General features: G+C 37.4%; 1 protein-coding gene across 1 annotated transcript in view; it reads left to right on the top strand.

Annotated features, from left to right (window-relative positions):
* DNAH6 (dynein axonemal heavy chain 6) overlaps nt 1-22,983 on the top strand; it is a 381,338-nt gene that overhangs the window by 302,083 nt on the left and 56,272 nt on the right. Inside the window, exon 64 of the mRNA XM_015112750.3 lies at nt 16,301-16,491. Within this exon, the coding sequence (XP_014968236.2) occupies nt 16,301-16,491 (191 nt within the window). The remainder of the gene's footprint in view (nt 1-16,300; nt 16,492-22,983) is intronic.

Here is a 22,983-nt window from a genome sequence, read left to right as displayed (position 1 = left end):
GGGATCACATTTCAACATGAGATTTGGAGGGGACAAACATCCAAACTATATTATTCCACTCCTGGCCCCCAAAATCTCATGTCCTTCTCATATTACAAAATACAATCATGCTTTCCCATGTCCTGCATTAGAGAAAAATGGAGATTGTTCCTTTGGGAAAAGGGAGAAAAAACTAACTGGAAAAGACGAAAGCATATTTGGGAAGTGTTGATGCTATGTTGTAAAATAAGAGGGAAAAAAAGTGTCATGGAAAAAAGTGTCATGGAAAATGTGGGGTTAGAGCCCCCACACAGAGTCCCCACTGGGATGCTGCCTAGTGGAGCTGTGAAAATGGTAGAGATATTGGCAGTGTGTCATGGAAAAAAGTGTCATGGAAAATATGGGGTTAGAAAAAAACTCTCCTAACCCCACATGTTTAATGCAGGACATGGTGTCAAGGATTATTCTGGAGTTTTAAGATTTAGTGTCTTCCCTACTGGGTTTCAGACATGCATGGAGCCTGTTGCCCTTTCCTTTTGACTGATTTCTCCCTTTTGGAATAGGAATGTTTACCCGATGCCCAAACCACCATTGTGTCTTGGAAGTAAATAACTTGTTTTTGATCTCACAGGTTCATAGGTGGAAGGAACTTGCCTTGGGTCTTAGATGAGACTTCGGACTTTGAAACTTTGAGTTAACACTAGGATGAGTTAAGACTTTTGAGGACTGTTGGGAAAGCATGATTGTATTTTGTAATATGAGAAGGACATGAGATTTTGGGGGCCAGGAGTGGCTCCTAAGCACACTAATGCAAGGTGTGGGCTCCCAAGGCCTTAGTAAGCCCTGTCCTGTGGCTTTTTGGTTAGCGGTCCATGTTGACTGCCCTACTGGGTTCTAGTTGAATGCCTATGGCTTTCCCAGACTGAGGGTGCACACTGCCAATATCTCTACCATTCTCACAGCTCCACTAGGCAGCACCCCAGTGGGGACTCTGTGTGGGGGCTCTAACCCCACATTTTCCCTTGGCACTACTCTAGTAGGGTCTCTCTATGGGGGTCCCACTCCTACAGCAGGCTTCTTCCTGGGCACCCAGGCTTTCCAATACATCTGAAATCTAGGTGGAAGCTGCCAAGCCTCCTTCACTCTTGCATTCTGCCCAACTGCAGACTTAACATCCCATGAAAGCCACCAAGCCTTATGGATTGTGCCCTCCAGAGTAGCAGCAGCCCAAGCTGTACCTGGAACCCTCTGAGCCAAGGGTAGAGTTGGAGCTATGGGGATTTGGGAAGCAGCTTCCATAGGTGGCTCAGGGCAGCGATGCCCAAGACTTGTCTACTGAGACTATTCTTGCCTCCTAGGGCTCTGGACCTGCAATGGAGGGACTACCTGGAAGAGTTCTGAAATGCCTTTGAAGTCTTTACCCCTTGCCTTGAATGGTAGCACCTGGCTCCCGTTTAGTCATGCTAATCTCTCTAGCAAGTGGTTGTTCTGCAGGCCTCTTCGAATCCTTTCGTGAAAATGCTCTTTCCTTCCCTACCACATGAGTAGGCTACAAATTTTCCAAATTTTTACCCTCAGTTCCCCTTTTAATTAAAAGTCCCAACTTTAAGTCATTTCTTTCCTTCCATATCTGATTGTAGGCTGTTAGAAGGAGCTATGGCACTTATTGACCACTTTGTGGTGAAAAAATTAGATTATGAAAAATTTCAAATTTCTTCCAGCAGATAACCTAGGTCATCACTCTTAAATTCAACCTTACACAAACCCCTAGCGCATGGACACAATACAGCCAAGTCCTTTGCTAAGGTATAACAAGGGTGGCCTTTGTTCCAGTTCCCAATAAGTTCCTTATTTCCATCTGAGACTTCATCAACCTGGCTTTCACTGTTCATATTTCTGTCAGCATTTGGTCACAACTTAGACAGTCTCTAAGAAGTTCCAGACTTTCCCTCATCTTCCTGTCTTCTGAGCTTTCCAAACTCTTCCAGTCTCTTCTCATTACTCAGTTCCAAAGCTGCTTCCACATTTTCTGGTATCTTTATAGCAATGCCCCATTCCTCAGTACCAATTTTCTGTATTGGTCCATTTTGCATTGCTATTTAGAAATACCTGAGGCTGGATAATTTATAAAGAAAGGAAGTTCGTTGGGCTCACAGTTCTGCAAGCTGTACAAGTATGGCAGCAACCTCTTCCTGGCTTCTGGTGAGGCCTCAGGAAGCTTTTACATATGGTGAAAGGCAAAGAGGGAGCAGATATGTCACATGGTGTGAGAGAGAGCAAGAAAGAGGGAAGAGAGGCACCAGACTCTTTTAAACAACTAGCTCTTATATGAACTAATTGAAGGAGAACTCCCTCATTTCTGTGGGGAGAGCACCAAGCCATTCATGAGGGATCCACCTCCATGACCCAAACACCTCCCACTAGGCCTCACCTCCAATATTGGGAATCACATTTCAACATGAGATTTGGAGGGGACAAACATTCAAACTATGTCACTCTGTAGGAACACAGAAACCAAGTTACATGGTTGACCTTAAATACAGATGATTATAATAAAAGAATAGAGAATGGAAGACCATTGAGAGTTTTGGTAAGGGTAGTTACAGGAAAAAGAAGAGATATAGAAAGCGCTTATAGACTGGGAGAAAAGGAGCAACAAGTAGGTGGAAATTTCTTTGAAACATGATGTAATTAGACTAAGGATGTGACACAGCTGGAAGGATGGGAGAGGTTATTATCAAAATTGAGCTTAAAATTTCTAATGGGGAGCAGTTCCAAGTGATGACAATGTTCTGAGGTTGACCATGGGTATGGGTGACTGAAAGAGATAAGAGGATGTGCACTGGAGTTAGAGGCCAAAGAACTGCAAGGTTAGGCTGTTGGATGTCCACATGAACCCTGAACTGGGGTTGTGTCACCTCACATGGTGCCTGGAATGCAGTAGATAAATCAGTAACACTTTGTTCAGTGGAACAGACATGTAATAGAAAGGAAGGTTGGCTATGATCCAGGTGGAAAGTCTCCAGTTAATATGGACAATAGCTACCAGGTTGGATAGTGAAAACATGAGAGGATGACTAGATGCCATGAGTCAAAAAAAGGAGTTTTCCAAATAAAGACATTGAAGCTAGAAAACTATAGACTGTGGAAATTTTTGCAAGACCTACAATCTGATTTCTTTAACAACACATTTTATTTGCTTCTTTTTCAAAGGTAAATAGGAGATGATGAAGTTTATAGATTAGAAGAGACAGGAGACAAAATGATCTCTGTAAGCTTTGTTTAGATCCTAACTTAACATACTAAATATACATAATTACATATTCTTAAATATACACAATAACATACTATTATTTAAACATATGCTTACATATATTTATAATTTATTCAGGGAAATGTGAACACTACATACTTGCTAATATTAAGGAATTATTGCTAATTTTTTAGATGTAATTGTGGTACTGTGATTATGGGTTTTTTTGTTTTGTTTTGTTTTGTTTTTTTGGAGATAGAGTCTCTCTCTGTTGCCTCGGCTGGAGTGCAGTGGCATGATCTCCACTTACTGCAGCCTCCGCTCAAAGGATCCTCCCACTTCAGCCTCACAAGTAGCTGTGACCACAGACATGTACCACCACGCCCAGCTAATTTTTGCATTTTTTTGTAGAAATGGGGTTTCACCATGTTACCCAGGCTGGTCTTGAACTCCTGAGCTCAGGTGTTCCTCCCACCTTGGCCTCTCAAAGTACTGAGATTAAAGGTGTGAGCCACCATGCCTGGCCTATGTGGTTATACTTTTTTAAAGAGTCTTTGTCTTGTAGAAACATATTGAATTACTAAAGGATAAGATCATATGATGCATTAAATATTAAAATAATCCTAGAGGCTGAGGGAGGGGGTGGGTGTATTAATGAAATAAGATTGGCCTTTTTCTAAAAAAATGTTGAAAGTGGGTGAAACATCAAGTTCACTATTCTCTCACTTTATATGTACTTGAAATTTTCCATAGCAAAATAATATTTTGACTCTTAGTTACATCCTTCAACACCTAAACTCTCTTGCAACATGTGTAGGATGGCTGTCCACATGTGACCAAAGCTACAAACAGTAGACACTGTCATACCAAATTCACAGAGGTTTCATTGAAAATTCTTATCAGTGCCTTCAACCAAAAACCTTACCCAGGTTATGATACCAAGCAATTGGTAGCATATATTCACAAATCAACACTAATCAGAACCCAGATTAGGTTCCAGAAATTAAGAGCTAGACACCCATTCCAGAGAAGACAGGAACCTGGATCAGCTAAGACCAAGGACAGAAGAAAAGAGTCAAGTATGACAGTGTTGTCCCAGCTACACCCCCTACCAATCAGAGCCCTCATCAAAGCATTTAGGAACAATCCTTACCTTGCTATTGATGCCAAAGAACAACTTGCTAAAGAAATTGGGGCTCAAGAGTGAAGAATCCAAATTCCATTTCAAAACTGAATATCTAGATTCCCTGACTAGAGAAAAAGAGTATGTAAGGAAGCCTTAGAACTAAGACAAGACCGGAAACAAGACCTTTGTAATGAGAGAGTTCCGGGTAATCAAACTGTTGTTTCCAGGTCAGTTCACAAGCAGAGCCTATTGGGCGTCCAGTGCCTCTATATGTTGGAATCAGCTGCTCTATTGGGAGAAGGAAGATAGTCCAACAAAATGGCTTCTGTGCGAAACTATAATTTTACACAAAAACCAAGCCTTCTTCATGAATAGTGTGTTTAGACCTAAAGATAAAATTTCATTTCAAAAATTCTTAGTAAGCCACATAATGTAGGCTCATTAGGACTGCAACAGCAAATAGAATGCTTGTCATCCCAATAATTCTTTCTTTGGCATCAATAGTATCAATTTCTCAGGAAAAGATTAGGAATTTGAACTAGAAAGAGAAAAAAACTACCATAATTCAGAAATGAATAAAGCTTGCTTGATAGAGAATAATTCATCACCACAGAATGAAGCTAAGACAAGCTCTCTACACCAGTGTTCTCAAATTTTGGTGTACATCAGAATCATCTGGGGTTCTTGTTAAAACAGACTCCTGGGGCCCATCCTCCAGTTTCTGATTCAGTAGATCTGGGCTACAGACCAAGAACCCACATTTCTAATAAGTTACCAGATGATGCTAATGCTGCTGATTTTGCAAACATACTTTGAGAACTACTGTTTTAAGGTGATTAAATATACATAAGGAGAAACTGTTTTCAAAGCTATCAGAGAGATGAGGTTATACATTGTTCCCTGAAGCATCTTGGTTTCCAAGGCTAAATCCACTGGGAACTCAAATGTTGGCTGGACTGGTGTTTCAATCCAGGTTTCCTCCACCTCCCAAAGAAGGCAGTTTCTTTGACAGCTGGTTTTCTCTGTCGAAAACCATAGAGTAACCAGAATTATGATTAATCTCACTTAGAGAAACAATTGCAGGCTTTTCCCAATTTGGTAAACCCCAGATGTATGAAAGCAGTGTTAAATCCTTATTGTTAGTTCTGCCATGTCCTGACTATTTAAGCAGAATATCCCATGGAAGAAGATTCCCCACAAGAGTCTCATTGATACTTGGCACAACTGCTTGCTAAGTAGGAAAGATCTCTATGTCATACAGATTAAGCAAGAGTTACTTGAAAATGTTAAAAAAGCCACGTTAGCTGTCACAGACATATTCTCTGATCATGTGTAGTAACAATTTTAACAACTTTATTGAGGGATAATTTACTTATTATACAATTGACCCAGTTAAGATATTCACTTCAATGGCATTTAATATCTTCACAGAGCTGTGCAACCATCACCAGATCAATTTAGAACATTTTAATTACACCCCCAAAAACAAAATGCCATACCCATAGCCCTCATCCCCCAGTGCCATCATCACCAACGCTAGGCTACTCCTGTCTCTATAGATTTGCCTGTTCTGGTTTTTTGTGTCCTGTCCTTTCATTTAACATAATATTTAAAGATTCGTCTCTGTTGTGTCAAGTGTCCATACTTCATTCCCTTTTATTGCAAATAATATACTATTGCATTGATATGCCACATTTTATATATTCATTCTCAGTTGATGAACATTTATGTTGTTTCCACTTTCTGACTATTATGAATAATGCCATAAACATTTGTGTACAAGTTTTTGTGTGGACATGTGTTTTAATTTCTCTTATGTATTTACTTAGTGAAATTGCTGAATTATATGATATGTTTAACTTTTTCATGAACTGCCAGACTGTTTTCCTAAAAGCCTGTATCATTTCACATTCCCACCGTCAGTGTATGAGGGTTCCAATTTCTCCACACCCTCACAACATTTATTATTATCTTTTTTATTATAGCCATCCTAGTGGGTGTGAAATGGTACCTTATGGCTTTGATTTGCATTTCCCTAATGATAATGAACATCTTTTCTTGTGCTTCTTGGCTGCTTGTGGAACTGTCTGTTCAGATTCTTTACCATTTTAAACTGGATTATTTGTCTTTTTATCATGCAGTTGTAAAAGGCTTTTTTAAATATCCTAACTACAAGTTTCTTACCAGATATATGATTTGCAAGAATGTTCTCCCATCCTATGGGCTGTCTTTTCACTTTCTTGGTAGTGTCCTTTTGAAGCACAAAAGCTTTTAATTTTCATGATGTCCAGTTTATCCATTTTTTTTTCTGTTGCTTGTGCTTTTGGTGTCACAACTAAGAAACCATTGCCTAATCCAAGGTCACAAACATTTATACCTATGTTTTCTTCTGAGAATTTACCCAGCACTTTGGGAGGCCGAGACGGGCAGATCACCTGAGATCGGGAGTTTGAGACCAGCCTGACCAACATGGAGAAACCCCGTCTCTGCTGAAAATACAAAATTAGCCAGGTGTGGTGGTGCACGCCTGTAATCCCAGCTACTCAGGAGACTGAGGCAGGGGATTGGCTTGAACCCAGGAGGCAGAGGTTGCAGTGAGCCAAGATCGCACCATTGCACTCCAGCCTGGGCAGCAAGAGCAAAACACTGTTTAAAAAAAAAAAAAAAATTATATAGTTTTGGCTCTTACATTTAGGTCTTTGATACATTTTGAGTTAATTTTTTTTTTTTTTTTTTTTTTTTTTTTTTTGAGACAGAGTCTCACTGTGTCGCCAGGCCAGAGTGCAGTGGCACGGTCTCAGCTCACTGCAACCTCCGCCTCTCAGGTTCAAGCGATTCTCCTGCCTCAGCCTCCCGAGTAGCTGGGACTACATGCGCCACCACGCCCAGCTAATTTTTGTATTTTTAGTAGAGACGAGGTTTCACCATTTTGGTCAGAATGGTCTCCATCTCTTGACCTTGTGATCCACCTGCCTTGGCCTCCCGAAGTGCTGGGATTACAGGCATGAGCCACCACACCTGGCCTTTAGTTAATTTTTGTATATGGTGTGAAGTAAGGGTCCAACATTCTTTTCTTTTCTTTTCTTTTCTTTTTTTTTTTTAAGGAGTTTTGTTCTTGTCACCCTGGCTGGTGTGCAATGGCACAATCTCGGCTGACTGCAACCTCCCCTCCTGGGTTCAAGTGATTCTCCTGCCTCAACTTCCCAAGTAGCTGGGATTACAAGTGCCCACCACCATACCTGGCTTATCTTTTTGTATTTTTAATAGAGACAGATTTCACCATGTTGGCCAGGTTGGTCTCGAACTCCTGACCTCAGATGATCCACCAGCCTTGGCCTCCCAAAGTGCTGGGATTACAGGCATAAGGCATCATGCCCAGCCCCAACTTCATTCTTTTGCATGTGACTACAAGTTGTCACAGCATCGTTTGTTGAAAGACTATTCCCTACCCATTGAATGATTCTGGCAGCCTTGCTGAAAATAAGTTGACTACAATTGTGAGAGTTCATTTCTGAATTCTCAATTCTATTCCATTAGCCTATATGTCTATCCTTATTCCAATATCACACCGTCTTGATTACTGCAGCTTTGAAATAAGTTTTACAATCCAGTAGCATGACCCCTCCAACTTTGTTTTCCTTTTTCAAGATCGTTTTGGCTATTCCAGGTCCCTCGAACTTTCATATGAGTTTTAGAATAAGCTTGTCAGTTCCTGAAAAGAAGCCAGCTAAGATTTTGATAAGAATAGCATTGAACCTGTAGATCAATTTGGGGAATATTAACATCTTAACAACATTAAGTCATCTGATCTATGAACATGTAGTGTTTTTCCACTTATTTGGATCTTCTTCAACTTTATCCAACAATATTTCATAGTTCTCAGAGAAGTTTTGTACTTCTTTTGTTAAACTTACTTTTAAGTAATCTATTCTTTCTGATACTATTGTAAATTGAATTACTTTCTTAATTTTTGCCATGATTTAAATGTGTTCCCCAAAGTTTCTTTATTAGAAACTTAATCCCCAATACAGCGGTGTTAACTAGTGATTAGGTCAGAGGACTCTGAGCTCATGAATGGGTTAATGTCATTGCCATATGAGTGGTTTAGTTATCACAAGAGTGGGCTTGTTATAAAAGCAAGTTTGGGCCTCTCTTGCTGTCTTGCTCTCTTGCCCTCTCTTGCCTTTCTGCCCTCCACCATGGGATGAGGCAGTATACAGGCCCTTGTCAAATGCCATATCATGCTCTTGGACTTCCAGCCTCCAGAACCATAAGCCGAATAAATCTATCTTCTTTATAAATTACCCAGTCTCAAGTATTCTATTATAGCAGCACAAAACAGGCTAAAACCATTTTCTCATTTCTCATTACTACTGTGTAGAAATACGGTTGATTTTTGTACATTTTTGTATCCTGCAACCTTGTCAAACTTATTTATTGGTTTTAATAGTTTTTGAGTGAGTTCCCTAGTGTTTTGTATATACAAAATCATGTCACCTTCAAATAAAGATAAATTTACTTCTTTTCTAATCTAGATGCTTTTATTTTTCTTGCTTAATTGCCCTAGATAGAACCTACAACACCATGTTGAATAAATGTTATAAGAGCAGATATTTGCCTTGTTTCTGATCTTAGAAGAAAAGCATTCAGTCTTTCATCATTAAGTATGATATTAGCTGTCAGCTTTTCATAGATATCTTATATGGTTTGGCTGTGTCCCCACAAAATCTCATCTTGAATTCTCATGTGTTGTGGGAGGGACCCAGTGGGAGGTAATTGAATCACGGGAGCAAATCTTTCCCATGCTGTTCTTGTGATAGTGAGTAAGTCTCACGAGATCTGATTGTTTTAAAAAGAAGAATTCCCCTGCACAAGCATTCTCTCTTTGCCTGCTGCCATCCATGTAAGACATGACTTGCTCTTCTGCCATGATTGTGAGGCTTCCCCAGCCACATGGAATTGTAAGTGCAATTAAACCTCTTTCTTTTGTAAATTGCCCAGTCTTGGGTATGTCTTCATCAGCACTGTGAAAATGGACTAATACACTATCCCTTATCAGGTTAAGGAAGTTCTCTTCTATATTCCCAGTATGTGGAGTGTTTCTCACAAGAATTTTTAAGCCACTACTTGGATCGAGTGAAGGAAGACATAGAAAAATTAAATCGTGGAAGATAAATATTGAACTTGAGAAAGAAAGTTTACCTTGATGGATTTTTGCTGATAATACTGCTATAGGAGTATGCAATAATTATTATCAACTTAAAGTTTGAATTACTGTAATTCTCATAACCCATTTAATGACCTATCCATTAGCCTTCTAAAGGAAAAATACACTTCCTTATTCCACTTAACATTCTCTCATTTTTTCTTTAGGTCTCAGGAACTTGAGTATGATGCTAAGAAGTGTGAGGACAAGGGTTCTAGTATATTGCACAATTTCAGTAGGTTACCCAGGGTCCTGATAGGTTGCCTAATACACTATGGCTTTAATAAGATTTGTCACTAGTGAAGGATGAGCAGGGAATCCTTATTCCCAAATATTTAAACTTATCTTCTCATCCAAAGAAAACACAGAACTATGACCTTCCTCTGGGCAGGAATTTCCAGTCACAGAGAATTTTTCAGTGGTGAATTTGTGCACTCACGCATCAATACCTTCAAAAAAGTATTCCTCTGAGGCCAGGAATTGCCTTTGGAAATGCCAGATGGCTTCTGATGGAAAGGATAAACTGAAAAATGCTCTGAGGGCTTCAGCCAACCAGAGACTGCGTGAAGGATCAAGCAGCAAAGCTAAAAAGAGGGTTTTGAGCAAAACATAATAGAGTCACATATATCATAATGGGAAATTCGATTTTATAAAAAGGAGAGAGGAGCTCCTAGCAAAGAACTTGGTGATAAAGAGGGAAGAGATTGAACATTCTCTAATGATCCTGCAATACAGACATGGGATTTTGCAAAGGGTGATCTTTAAGAAATGCCTGGATATCTAGGCTTTATAGATTATAAGAAATCCAAGTCATTTCCACAGAAAATTTTTGCCATCACTACCATCAAAATCTCCATGAGAATAGGACAGAAAAATACCCAAAAGAGGCACAGGGAGAAGTTGATCTGTTCCAGCCATGTGATATGAAGAAGCCCTTGAGGACCAAACAGGTCAGTGTCACTATCTAGGAACCTACAGCAGCACAGTACAGGGGAGCACAGAGAGAAAGACCTCAACATAACTACAGAGTTAAGTCCACTGCAAGTCCACTGCAAATCCACTGCAGAATGGCAAGACTTTCTTGGGTAGAGTGGGATCTGATAAGGACTTTGAAAGTCAGCAAATGTATATACAGACTGCACAAAAGCTAAAGCTGAAGAACTAATCAAAAATGTCAAGCCAGGAAATCTATACTCCTGCCATGTCAGCATGTTGTCAGTCATAAGGAAACACTCTCTATTCAGGCCATTATGCCAGTGATGGTTTCAACATCAGGAAGGAGGCTTGGTTCGTTTATACTGACAAGAATAGCTAAAATCAAAGAAGTGAGTAACTAAGATAGAAGTTACTGTTATCTTTTGTATGAACAAGACCTTTAATACACTATTGTGAACAGCAGAGAACTCTAAATCACTTAATGTGAAAGTGGGGAGAACCACTTAGCAGTGATAGTGAGATACAACTCTTGGGCTGGCATGCATACATAACTCACTTCTATGGTACAGTCCCTTCTTCCTCCTGAGAATCATTCACCTTCCACCTTCCTGGAGAGACAACTAGCACTAGGACAAATCAAAGGACAAGAAACTGCATGCTAATTCTGCAGGAATCCTCTCCATAGCTTTAATTGATGCATCTCCTTTCTGTATTCTATGTACTTAACCATGTTCTCGGATATATGTATTGGGTGACTAGCACCCAAATGAGGGTGTGTTTTATGCACATTTATTTTCTGCATATTTAAAAGTTTCGTAAAGAAAATTAGTTCACACACATGAGAAATTGCACATGTTACATATGCTTGTAACAAACTAAGAGTTTGTGATAAAGCCACTGAGAACCAAGATCACTATGTAATATTAGTGACAGTTTGTCCTGTTTGCAAGAAAAATATTTCTCCAACTTTTTAAGTTCAAAAGCATTTCATGAGTGTGTTACCATTTTGGTATTTAAATAGCAACCCCAATAAGTTATTGGTGTTTTGTATGTTGTAATTCATTGTAAACTCTTGGATCACGTTTTAGCAAAGTAAAAAGCAAATAGTTTATATAATCAAAGCCTTTTGAAATAAAAACGATAAAAGAAGTTGTTCCAAAAGTAGAGAAGGAGGGAATTTTCTCTAACACATTCTATGAGGCCAGTATTATCCGGATACCAAAACCAGATAAGGACACAACAAAAAAAGAAAATTATAGACCAATATCCCTGAAAAATATAGACTCAAAAGTCCCCAACAAAATACTAGCAAACCTAATTCAATGGCACATCAAAAAGATAATGTAATATAAAGATAATATCAAAAAGATAATATGAAGTGGGTTTTATCCAGGGATGCAAGGATGGTCTAATGTATGCAAATCAATAAATGTGATACATCACATAAACAGATTTAAGGACAAAAATCATATGATCTTCTCAATAGACTCAGAAAAGCATTTGATAAAATTCAGCATCCCTTCATGAGAAAAACCCTCAATAAATTAGGCATAGAAGGAACATATCTCAAAATAACAAAGCCCATGTAAGATAACCTCACAGCCAACATTATACTGAATAAGGAAAAGTTGAAAACATTTCCTCAAAAATCTGGAAGAAAACAATGAAGCCCACTTTTACCGCCTCTCTTCAACATAGTACTAGAGTCCTAGCCAGAGCAATCAAGCAAGAGAAAGAAGTAAAAGGCATACAGTTTGGAAAAGATGAAGTCAAATTATTCCTGTTTATGGATGATACGGTATGGTATGACATATCCAAAAAATAAAATTTAAAACTTCACCAGAAAACTCCTAAATTTGATAAATGAATTTAGAAAGTTGCAGAATACAAAATCAACATATGAAAATCAGTAGCCTTTCTACATGTTGATAATGATCTAGCCGAGAATGAAATTAAGAAGGAAACCCATTTATAATAGCTACCAAAAACAAAAACAAAAAAACACAACATACCTGGCTGGGTGCACACCTGTAATCCTTGCACTTTGGAAGGCGAAGATGGGTGAATTGCTTGAACTCAGGAGGTCAAGACCAGCCTGGGCAACATGGCAAAATGCCATCTCTACTAAAAATACAAAAAATTAGCTGGGTGTGGTGGTGCTTGCCTGTAATCCCAGCTACTTGGGAGGCTGAGGCTGGAGAACTGCTTGAACTCAGGAGGTGGAGGTTGCAGTGACCTGAGGAGATTGTGCCACTGAACTCCAACCTGGGCAACAGAGCAAGACACTGTCTCAAAAAAAAAAAAAAAAGAAAAAGAAAAAAAACAGTACCTAGAATATATATGTTTAACCAAGGAAGTGAAAGATCGCTACAAAGAAAACTACAAAACACTGAAGAAAGGAATTGTGGATGACAGAAATAAATGGAAAAACATCCCATGCCCATGGATAAGAATAATTACTATCAATAAAATGACCATACTGTCCAAAGCAATCCACAGATTCAACATAAACCCTATAAAATACCAACATCGTTTCTCACAGATTTAGAAAAAGCAATCCTAAAATTATATGGAACCAAAAAAAAGCCCAAATAGCCAATGCAATCTTAAGCAAAAAGGAAAAAGCTGGAAGCATCACATTATCTGACTTTGAATTATATTACAAGGCTATAGTAACCAAAACAGCATGGTACTGTTATAAAAATAGATACATAGATCAATGGAACAGAATAGAAAATCCAGAAATAAAGCCACGTATTTGCAACCAACCAATCTTTGGCAAAGTCAACAAGAACATACAAAAGGAAAAAGACACCTCTTTCAGTAAATGGTGGCGGAAAAATTGGATTGCCATTTGCAGAAGAATGAAACTGGACCCATATCTCACTCTATATAAAAACCAACTAAAGATGAATTAAAGACTTAAAAAATAAGACCTGAAACTATAAAAATACTAGAAGAAAACCTAGGGAAACTCTTCTTGACATTGGTCTAGGCAAAGAATTAACAACTAAGACCTCAAAAGCACAGGCAACAAAAAATAGGCAAATGGGACTTAATTAATCTAAGAAGCTTCTGCTCGGCAAAAGAAATAATCAGCAGAATAAATGAATAATCTGCAGAATGGGAGAGAATACTTACAAACTATGCATGTGACAGGGGACTAATATCCACAATACACAAGAAACTCACGGAACTCAATAACAATAACAAAAGAGATAATACAATTAAAAATAGGCAAAGGACATAAATAGACATTTTTCAAAAAATATACAAATAGCTAACAGGTATATGAAAAATACTCAACATCATTAATCATCAGAGAAATGCAAACTAAAACCACAATGAAATATTATCATACCCCAGTCAGAATAGCTATTACTAAAAAGTAAAAAAATAACAAATGTCAGTGAAGATGCAGAGAAAAGGAAATATACATTCCCACTTTGGTGGGAATGTAGATTAGTGCAACCCCCATGGAAAATAGTATTAATTTTTTTTTTTTGAGACATGATCTCACTCTGTCACCCAGGCTGGAATGCAGTGGCACAATCACAGCTCACTGCAACCTCAAACTTCTGGGCTCAAACAATTCACCTGCCTCGACCTCCTGAAGTGCTGGGATTACAGGCATGAGCCACCATACCTGGCAGAGATTTCTCAAAGAAGTAAAAAGAACTATCATTTGATCCAGCAGTCTCACTACTAGGTATCTACCCAAAGGAAAGGAACCAATATATCAAAAAGATAATTGCGCTCATGTTTATCACAACACTGTTCACAGTAGCAAAGATATGAAATCGACCTACATGTCCACCAATGAATGATTGGATAAATAAAATGTGGTATATATACACAATTGAATACTATATTCAACCATAAATATAGATAAAATCATGTCTCTTGCAGCAACATAGATGAAACTGAAGACCACTGTCTTAATTGAAACAAGTAAGACACAGAAAGGCAAATATCACATGTTCTCACTCATAAAGGAGAGCTAAATATTATGTACACATGAATGTAGAGAAAGGGATGATAGACAATGGAGATTCAGAGGGGTGAGAAGGTGGGAAGGGGATGGATGATAAAATAAATTACTTAATGAGCACAGTGAACATTATTCAGGTGATGGAAACCCTAAAAGCAGTGACTCAACCATTATTGCAGTTTATGCATGTAACAAAATTATACTTTTACCCCATGAATTTATACAAAAAAGAGTGTCCACCTGAAACAAAATATAAAGAAATTGATGCTGGAAAGGTTAAGTGAATTATACTTAGCCACACATTGACACAACTAGAATTAGAACTAAGCCCCAAACGTGATGGCCCTATTGCATGGCTGTTCCTCCTAGACCCTGACACCTTTATAGTTAGTACCATAATACATCCCCACTTAAAGGAACAAGCATGTGAACACCATCTTTTCCCAATGGCCACAGAAGCGTGTGATCCAAGGCCATGGCCCTAGACCAGGTTGGGACACTTCCCTGCCCAACAGCATTACATACACACAGATACACACACACACAGAGTAAGGCTTGTTTGGACAGAACGGTGTTGATAGCTAGTGAAGGGCTAAGGGGAGGGCTGCTGTTTACAGTTGTGCAGGATGTACACTGAACAACCTATGGGGGAGTCATTCACATTGTAGATATTATAGGCTGTGTATTTATCATGACGGCTTTCTGGCACATTAAAAGTCCCTTGAAGAGGAGATACCTTTTTCTCTCACACGAAGGCTCCATATGGGTTGGGGAGGGACAAGGCCAGCAAGAACAGGAATGGGGTAGGTAAGGTAGGGTAGGATCAGTGAAAGAACCAAATTGATATAGGAAATGGCCAGGCCTGGGCATAATCATCAAGGCTGAAGTTGGTTCCAGAGAAGGGTCAGAAGGGGCTGGTGAGTGAATGAGATGAAGAAAGGGAGACAATAAACTTAGCCAATTTTCTGAAAAGTTGGCTTGTGAGTGGTTGCAAAGAAATGAAATAGTGGCTGGAAAAGTAGCTGCCATCAAGGGAAGATCTTTGTTTTGGTTTTATTTTAAGGATGGAATATAGTAATGCTTAATTGTATGATGATAGGAATATCAAGGAAACAGAGATCAATAATGCAGAAAGAGACAATGTAGGGGCTGAAAGTAAAGTCCACAATAATGTGAAACAGGCCAGAAGAGGCAAGGAAGGGAAGACAGCAGTTTCATAAATAGAGTGAATGTTGAGGGACTTCCCTCTTACCTAATATTTCATCTTGCTTGTGAGTCATGAGAACCATAGCTGTCTACAGATATTTGCTGAACAAATCCACCAAATAATATCTATAAAAAGATGTATACCCTCATGCCTGTAATCCCAGCACTTTGGGAGGCTGAGGCGGGTGGATCACGAGGTCAGGAGATTGAGACCATCCTGGCTAATACGGTGAAACCCCGTCTCTACTAAAAATACAAACAATTTGCCAGGCATGGTGGCAGGCGCCTGTAGTTCCAGTTACTCGGGAGGCTGAGGCAAGAGAATGGCATGAACCCAGGAGGCGGAGCTTGCAGTGAGCTGAGATCGTGCCACTGCACTCCAGCCTGGGTGACAGAGCGAGACTCCATCTCAAAAATAAATAAATAAATAAAAATAAAAAATAAATAAATAAATAAATAAGTAAATAAAGATGTATACCCAATCAAGACAGAATAAGTACAAAAACACAAGGCACCATCCTCTGAGGGGCTGAAGGAGAAAATTAGGATAAAATTATGAAGGATCCTCATTCAACATACTTTTCTTTTCTTTTCAACTTTCAGGTGGTTTTTGCTCTTACAGACTTTGTGATAGAAAATCTTGGAAAACAGTTTATAGAGACGCCACCTGTGGACCTGGCTACACTGTATCAAGACATGTCATGCAACACTCCCCTGGTATTCATCTTAAGCACAGGCTCAGATCCCATGGGTGCATTTCAGAGGTTTGCCCGGGAAAGCGGATATTCAGAACGGTAAGGTCATGTTGTGCAGTTTTAATAATGCATATACGTATGAACATCTCTGTTAAAATTTGCCTTTGTTCTTCCCCTTGTGGAGCATAAACTCTTACATTCAGGTATCTCTTACTAAATAAATTAAGATATGTTAATAGTTAGATATTGTTAAAATAGGGTCAAAAATCATAAAAGTAACTGTAAATGTTGTTTAAGCAAAGGAGAAATTGCTTAAAATGTTAAAGTATAATAATCTAGTGGAATAATGATTGAAATTTGTTTGGTATTTAACACAGGATTTTAACATAACCAAAAAGGTACTGAAGTGTACGCTCTATAATCAAATATACAGAAGAAGAGTTCTTTATGTTCCATTATTAATCTCATCTTTCTCATGAGTCTTCACTCTGCTGGGTAATAGGGACAAGGGGAATGTTTAAACTTACCCATTTACATTATTTTCTTCTGATTTAAATGTCTCCTTTACAGTAAGCTGATTTGGGTTTTTTAAATGAAAGTTCAGTCTTCCTGACTCCTCTTTCTATCCCTAATCCTCTCCAAGATGTTATCCAGGTGAGTAAAAAAGTACACAAGACCACACAGCGGCAGAGGAAAATAGGGGTCTCAGATCCACAAGGTAGCCTCCGGCTCTGTTGGGTTCCTTCATGGAGTGGCTGGTCTGGCCTGGTCCCTGGACTAGGAATTAAGGATGGGTTCCATTAAGGATGTGTTCCATTTCTTCATTTGGAGTTCATGTTCTGTATTAGTCAGAAGTCTCCAGAGAAATAGAACTAATAAGATGTATGTGTGTATGTGTGTGTATGTGTGTGTGTGTGTATGTGTGTATGAAGTTGCAAGATTTGCAGTCAACAAACTAGAAACTCAGCACAGCTGATGTGTAGTTCCAGTCTGTGTCCAAAAGCCTGAGAGCCAGGAGAGCTAATGGTATGTGTACCAGTCCGAAACTCAGCAGGCTTGAGACACAAGAAGAGCCAATGTTTCAGTCTGAGTCTAAAGGCCAGAAAAAAAACTGATGTTCCTGCTTAATGGTCAGGTAGGAGAAGTTCTCTCTTATTCAGCCTTTTTTTCTATTCAGGTCTTCAATTGATTAGCTAAGTCCCAGTCACTTAGCTTAGGAAGGGCAATTTACTTTACTTCGTCTATTAATTGAAATGCTAATCTCACCCAGAAACACCCTTATAGACATACCCAGAATAATGTTTGACCAAATATGTAAATATCTCATGCCTCAGACAAGTTGACACATAAAATTAATCATCAAATGATCCTAAACGTTTGCCTTTGGTTCTGAAATCTCAACAAAGTATTACTATAGACTTATTAAGAGTTTCTGTGAATCAGTAAGAAAAAGAAAACAACCCAATAGGAATGAAGACAAAAAATACAAACAGAATTCTCAGAAAAGGAAAACTAAATGCCCAATAAGCATATGAAAATACATCCAACCTTACTAGTAATTTGGAAACAACAAATTAAAACCATGAAAAGATGCCATTTCACACCTATCCAACTGGCAAAATGGTGGCAAAGATATGGAGCTATGGAAACAATTCATATTGCAAGGGGAGTAAAAAATAAGCCAAAATTATCTGGCAGCATATATTAAAGTTAAAGAGGGCATCTTCAATATCTCAACAATTCACTACTGAATTTGCATCATCGAGAAAAAAATCAATCATATTTGTATAAGAAACCACATTCAAGTCCTTTTTTAAATAACTTCAACTCTTAGACTTATGTGGTATTTCATTTTCTGTTCCTGCATTAATTCATTTTAGAAAATGGCCTCCCACTGCATCCATGTTGCTGCAAAGAACATATTATTCTTTTTATGACTGCATAGTGTTCCATGGTGTATGTATACATTTTCTTTATCCAATTCACCATTGATGAGTACCTACCTAGGTTGATTCCATATCATTGCTACTGTGAATAGTGTCAAGAACATTTACAGAAACATTGTTTGTAATAACAAAAGTTGGTAATAACCTAAATTTCCATCTAGAAAATGAGTATATAAATTGATACATTCATAAAAAGTAATATAATACAGTATAGCCATGAAAATGAATAAACTAGAATAATATCTATCAATATGACTATGTCACACAAACTAATATTGAGCAAAAAAGTTACATTTCAGAACTTAAATATTCAAGAAGTAGAATAAAATATGTAAAATTATTAAACAAGCAAATAATTGCATGTAACATTATTTAAGAATTCATATTTTTTTAAAAGTGTAAAGAAAGGTAGAGAAATTATTTGAAATCCAGAATAGAAATGACCTTGGGAGTGGAGGTTAGATCATGAGAGAGAAGTAAACAGGGAGAGGCAGACTACAGTCTCAGATCTTGTAGATAATGTTTTATTTCTTAAGCTGGGTTGTGGATACATGAATACGCGTTGTATTAACTTCATCACTTTTGTGACTCTTAACTATTTCATAATAATTTTTAAAGTAAGGGTAGAATTCAAGATGACAATTAGAAAATTAGGAAGGTTATTAATCAGTAACTAATGAGTGCTAATTTCTTGATATATTCAGGAGGAAAAAAGAAGTATAGAATCACTATATTCCCTTAGGAAAATTAGTGGTTTAATGTATGTGTTAAAATTTTAGGGGAAAAGACTAAAATGATAAATGATCTGCAGCTTCCAAACAAGCAGAGGAGAAAAAGTATATAGTCCAATATTTCCATCCAAAAGCAGATAGGAATGAAGAAAATAAAAAATGAAGTATAGTAAGCCAAAAAGTCAAGCTAGAGAGTAGAAATTAGTGCAAATACCTACATAGGTATAAATATCTCACCTAAGAACAAATAAAAGTGATCAAGTTAGATTTCAAAGACAATTTTAATATATGCTATTTAGAAATCACATATACAATATAAAAACAATATATGCAATATATGCAATTTTGATATATGCTATTTAGAAATCACATATACAATATAAAAACAATACAGAAGGTAGAAAATAAAGAAATTCAAAAGATACATGCCATGCAAATACTAATGAAAAGAGAGCTAGTAATAGTTCCAACGTATATCACAAAACAGAGTTTGAAGCAAAACATTTTATTAAGGATAAAATGGAAAACTACATGATATACAAAATTATTCACAAAGAAGAGACACCAATTGTGAAATTGTACACAACTAACAACAAATGTTGAATTGTATAAAGCAAAAACTGGAGAAATTTATACAAGAAGAAATTGATAAATCAACATTAATATGGAAAATTTCAACACATCTGACAGAAACTGTCATGAAACAAACAAAAGTTGCAAAATTGGTAAAAATATAAAATATTCAGACAGTGAAATTAAGAACTTCGATTTCTGTACTTAACAAATGTAACAAATGCAAGATTTTCAAGTATCCATGGAACATTTACAAAAATTAGCCATGTGTTTAGAAAGACACATATTTCTAAAAGAAGACAGATATTTTCTCTGACCACAATAAAATCTTAGGAATCTATCTTAAAACATTATTTTTTAAACATTTTGGGAAACAAAAAAATGCACTTCTCCACGTCCATGTGTTAAAGAGAAAACATAATGGGAATTTCCATAAGTGGAAGTAGTTGACAAAAACAATATTACATATAAAAACCTGTAGGATGTAGTCATGTGGCACTTAGCGGTAAATTGATACTTCTCATTCCAGTAATAACAAACTAAGGACTCAGATCAATATTTCCACTAAGAACACCCAGAAACCGTAGACAAAATATGTAAGGAAATATATGTTTGAAGGTCTGGAGAATTAACAAATAAGTGAAGAATATTTAGGAGAAAAGGAAAACCCTAGAGCAATGAGCCCAGCACTCAAGGCCGTTTTTTCCCTAGAGGCACCAGAAGAGGAGGCTAAAGGGCTGGGAAGCTGAGCAGACATTTTGATTACTACAAAGGACAAAGGAAACAAAATAAGAACCCAGAGCCCACTAAGTAGAAGGGGAGGCCGGTAAACCCCCCTTACTTTAGATTTGCACTCCAAGGAGATTTATCAAAACAAATAATGCCAGGTAAGAAATAAATGCTTTGTGAAAGAGGTTAAGATGATCCCTGGCTACTAGTATCTCTGGATGCCTGCCAGAAAACATAAATCTTATCTGGGGGAACAGAACATTTTAGCTGCACAAGAAAATATGTATGAGAGAACCCCGGACTATGTGTTTAAAAACCAAGAAAAACAGTATATATTAGAAACAGAGCACAGAGTATCCTGATAGTGGATACATGACATTAATTTTAAGATAACTTTAAAATGTTCAAGGAAATAAAAAATTGAGAAAATTGCAGACAATTTAAATTACTTAAAATAAAATTCTAGAATGTAAAAATATAACTGAGCCAGTCACAGTAGCTTATGCCTGTAATCTCAGCATTTTGGGAGGCTACGTAGGAAGATCACTTGAGCGCAGGAGTTTGAGACCAGACTGGACAACATAATGAGACACCATCATTACAAAAAATTAGCCAGGTGGAGTGGTGCACACCTGTAGTCCCAGCTACTCAGGAGGCTGAGGTAAGAGGATCACCTGAGCCCAGGAGGTTGAGACTGCAGTGAGCCATGTTCATGCTACTGCACTCAAGCCTGAGTGACAGAGTGAGATCCTGTGTCCAAAAAAAAAAAAAAAAAGTATATATATATAGATACACATATTTATAAGTATGTGTGTATATATATCTATATATATAACTGAAAGAAAGAATTCAATATATCAATTTGATGAATTGAAAGTATAAAGAGACAAAACAATGGAAAAGATGGAAGAGAAGATAAGAGACAGAGATACAGTGGCAAGATCTATTAAAGTGTAGTTTGAGTCCCAGAAGGAGAGAAGAGTGCAGAATATTTTAATAAACAATGGCTGAGAATTTTCCAAAACGAAAGACATCCATCCACAGATTATATAAACTCTACTAAACCCCAAGCATAATAAATGCAAAGAAAATTCTCTACCTACACCCCTTACAGTGAATTGTGGGGGGAAAAAAGAACATATTAAAAACAGATTAACTTTAAAGATGCAACAAATATGCCATTGACTGATTTCTCTGCAGAAATAACGAAATCTGGAAGACATATATTCTAAGTGTGGAAAGCAAATTACTGTCAAAACTTCTCTTAAAAAATGAAGTCAACATTAAGCCTTTTTTAGACAAAAAAGAATTGAAAACGGAAACCCAAAAATAAATTAAGTAGAATAATGGTGGAACTGTATCAAAACTTGTGAGATACTCCTAAAGCCAGAATAAGAGGGAAATTTATAGGCTTAAATATATATGTTATATAAAAAAAATCTAAAACTTAGTAATTAAATTCTACTAGAATTTTAAAAATAAAAATAAGAGCAAGAATTAATGACTTAGGAAACATACAATAGACAAGATCCAAAAGACCAAAAGTTAACTTTTTAAGCTTAATAAAACTAATAAATTCCTGCTGAAACTGATTAGAGAGTCTAAAAAAATTTATCAAAATGAATAAGGGAATATCATTACAGATCAGCAGATATTAAAATGATTATATTATTAAAAAAACTTTTGTCATTGAATTTGAAAATTTTAGTGAAATTTAAAGTTCCTCAAAAAACATAATTTTTAAAATTGATAAGCATAAATAGCATTGCTGAATAGTCCAATAATTTTAAAAGAAATTTATTATTAGAAACCCTCCCACAATAAAAGCATAAAAAGTCAAATACTTCAAGACAAATATAGTAAAAGATATGTAAGATCTCACCACAGAAAAGTATATAATATTACTGAAGGAAATCAAAAAGACCTAAGTAAATGGATGGATATGCCATATTTATTAAGTGGAAGACTCAATATTGTAAAGATATCAATTCTCTTCAAGTTGATCTATATATTCAATGCCACCACATCAAAATGCCATTCAGTGTTTTGGGTGGAAATTGACAAGATACTTCTAAAACTTACATATAAACGCAAGGACCAAGAAAAACCAAGCCAAGTGTTATATCAGCAAACAATGGCAGAGTAGAAATTCCAAAAATCTATCTCTACACGTGTAAAGAAAATGTATGTGCTAAGTTCAAGAGTAGGTTGAGTCAGATATCTGGGACAGTGTGACTCAGCAAGTTTGGAGCACAGGCACAAAACTCTATTTGTTATATAACCTGTTTGTGTAAACTCATACTTGGCTCTGAGCCACTATTTGTAAAAGGTACAACTGCCCTGCTGATGCTGTACATATTGTTCACACCCAGAGAGAGAGAGTGGAGTTGCTGACCCTGTAAGGGAGAGCCATGGGGGCGGCAGGAGGCGTGGAGCCAGCCGCTGAGAAGGGCTGCAGCCAGAGCGGGCAACCAAGATAAAGACAGACAGAGCAGCCAGAGAATAAAAGCCATATTTTACCTGCCTATGGCCCCCCAAATGTTCTTTCAGCTATCTGCCACCCGTCCACCCACTCCCCCTCAGACCTCAGCATGGGCTTGAACCTGACACTT

The sequence above is a fragment of the Macaca mulatta genome, chromosome 13 (genome assembly GCF_049350105.2).
Source record: "Macaca mulatta isolate MMU2019108-1 chromosome 13, T2T-MMU8v2.0, whole genome shotgun sequence".
In the NCBI taxonomy this organism is placed as follows: domain Eukaryota; kingdom Metazoa; phylum Chordata; class Mammalia; order Primates; family Cercopithecidae; genus Macaca; species Macaca mulatta.
This window is presented reverse-complemented; position numbering and strand designations above follow the sequence as displayed.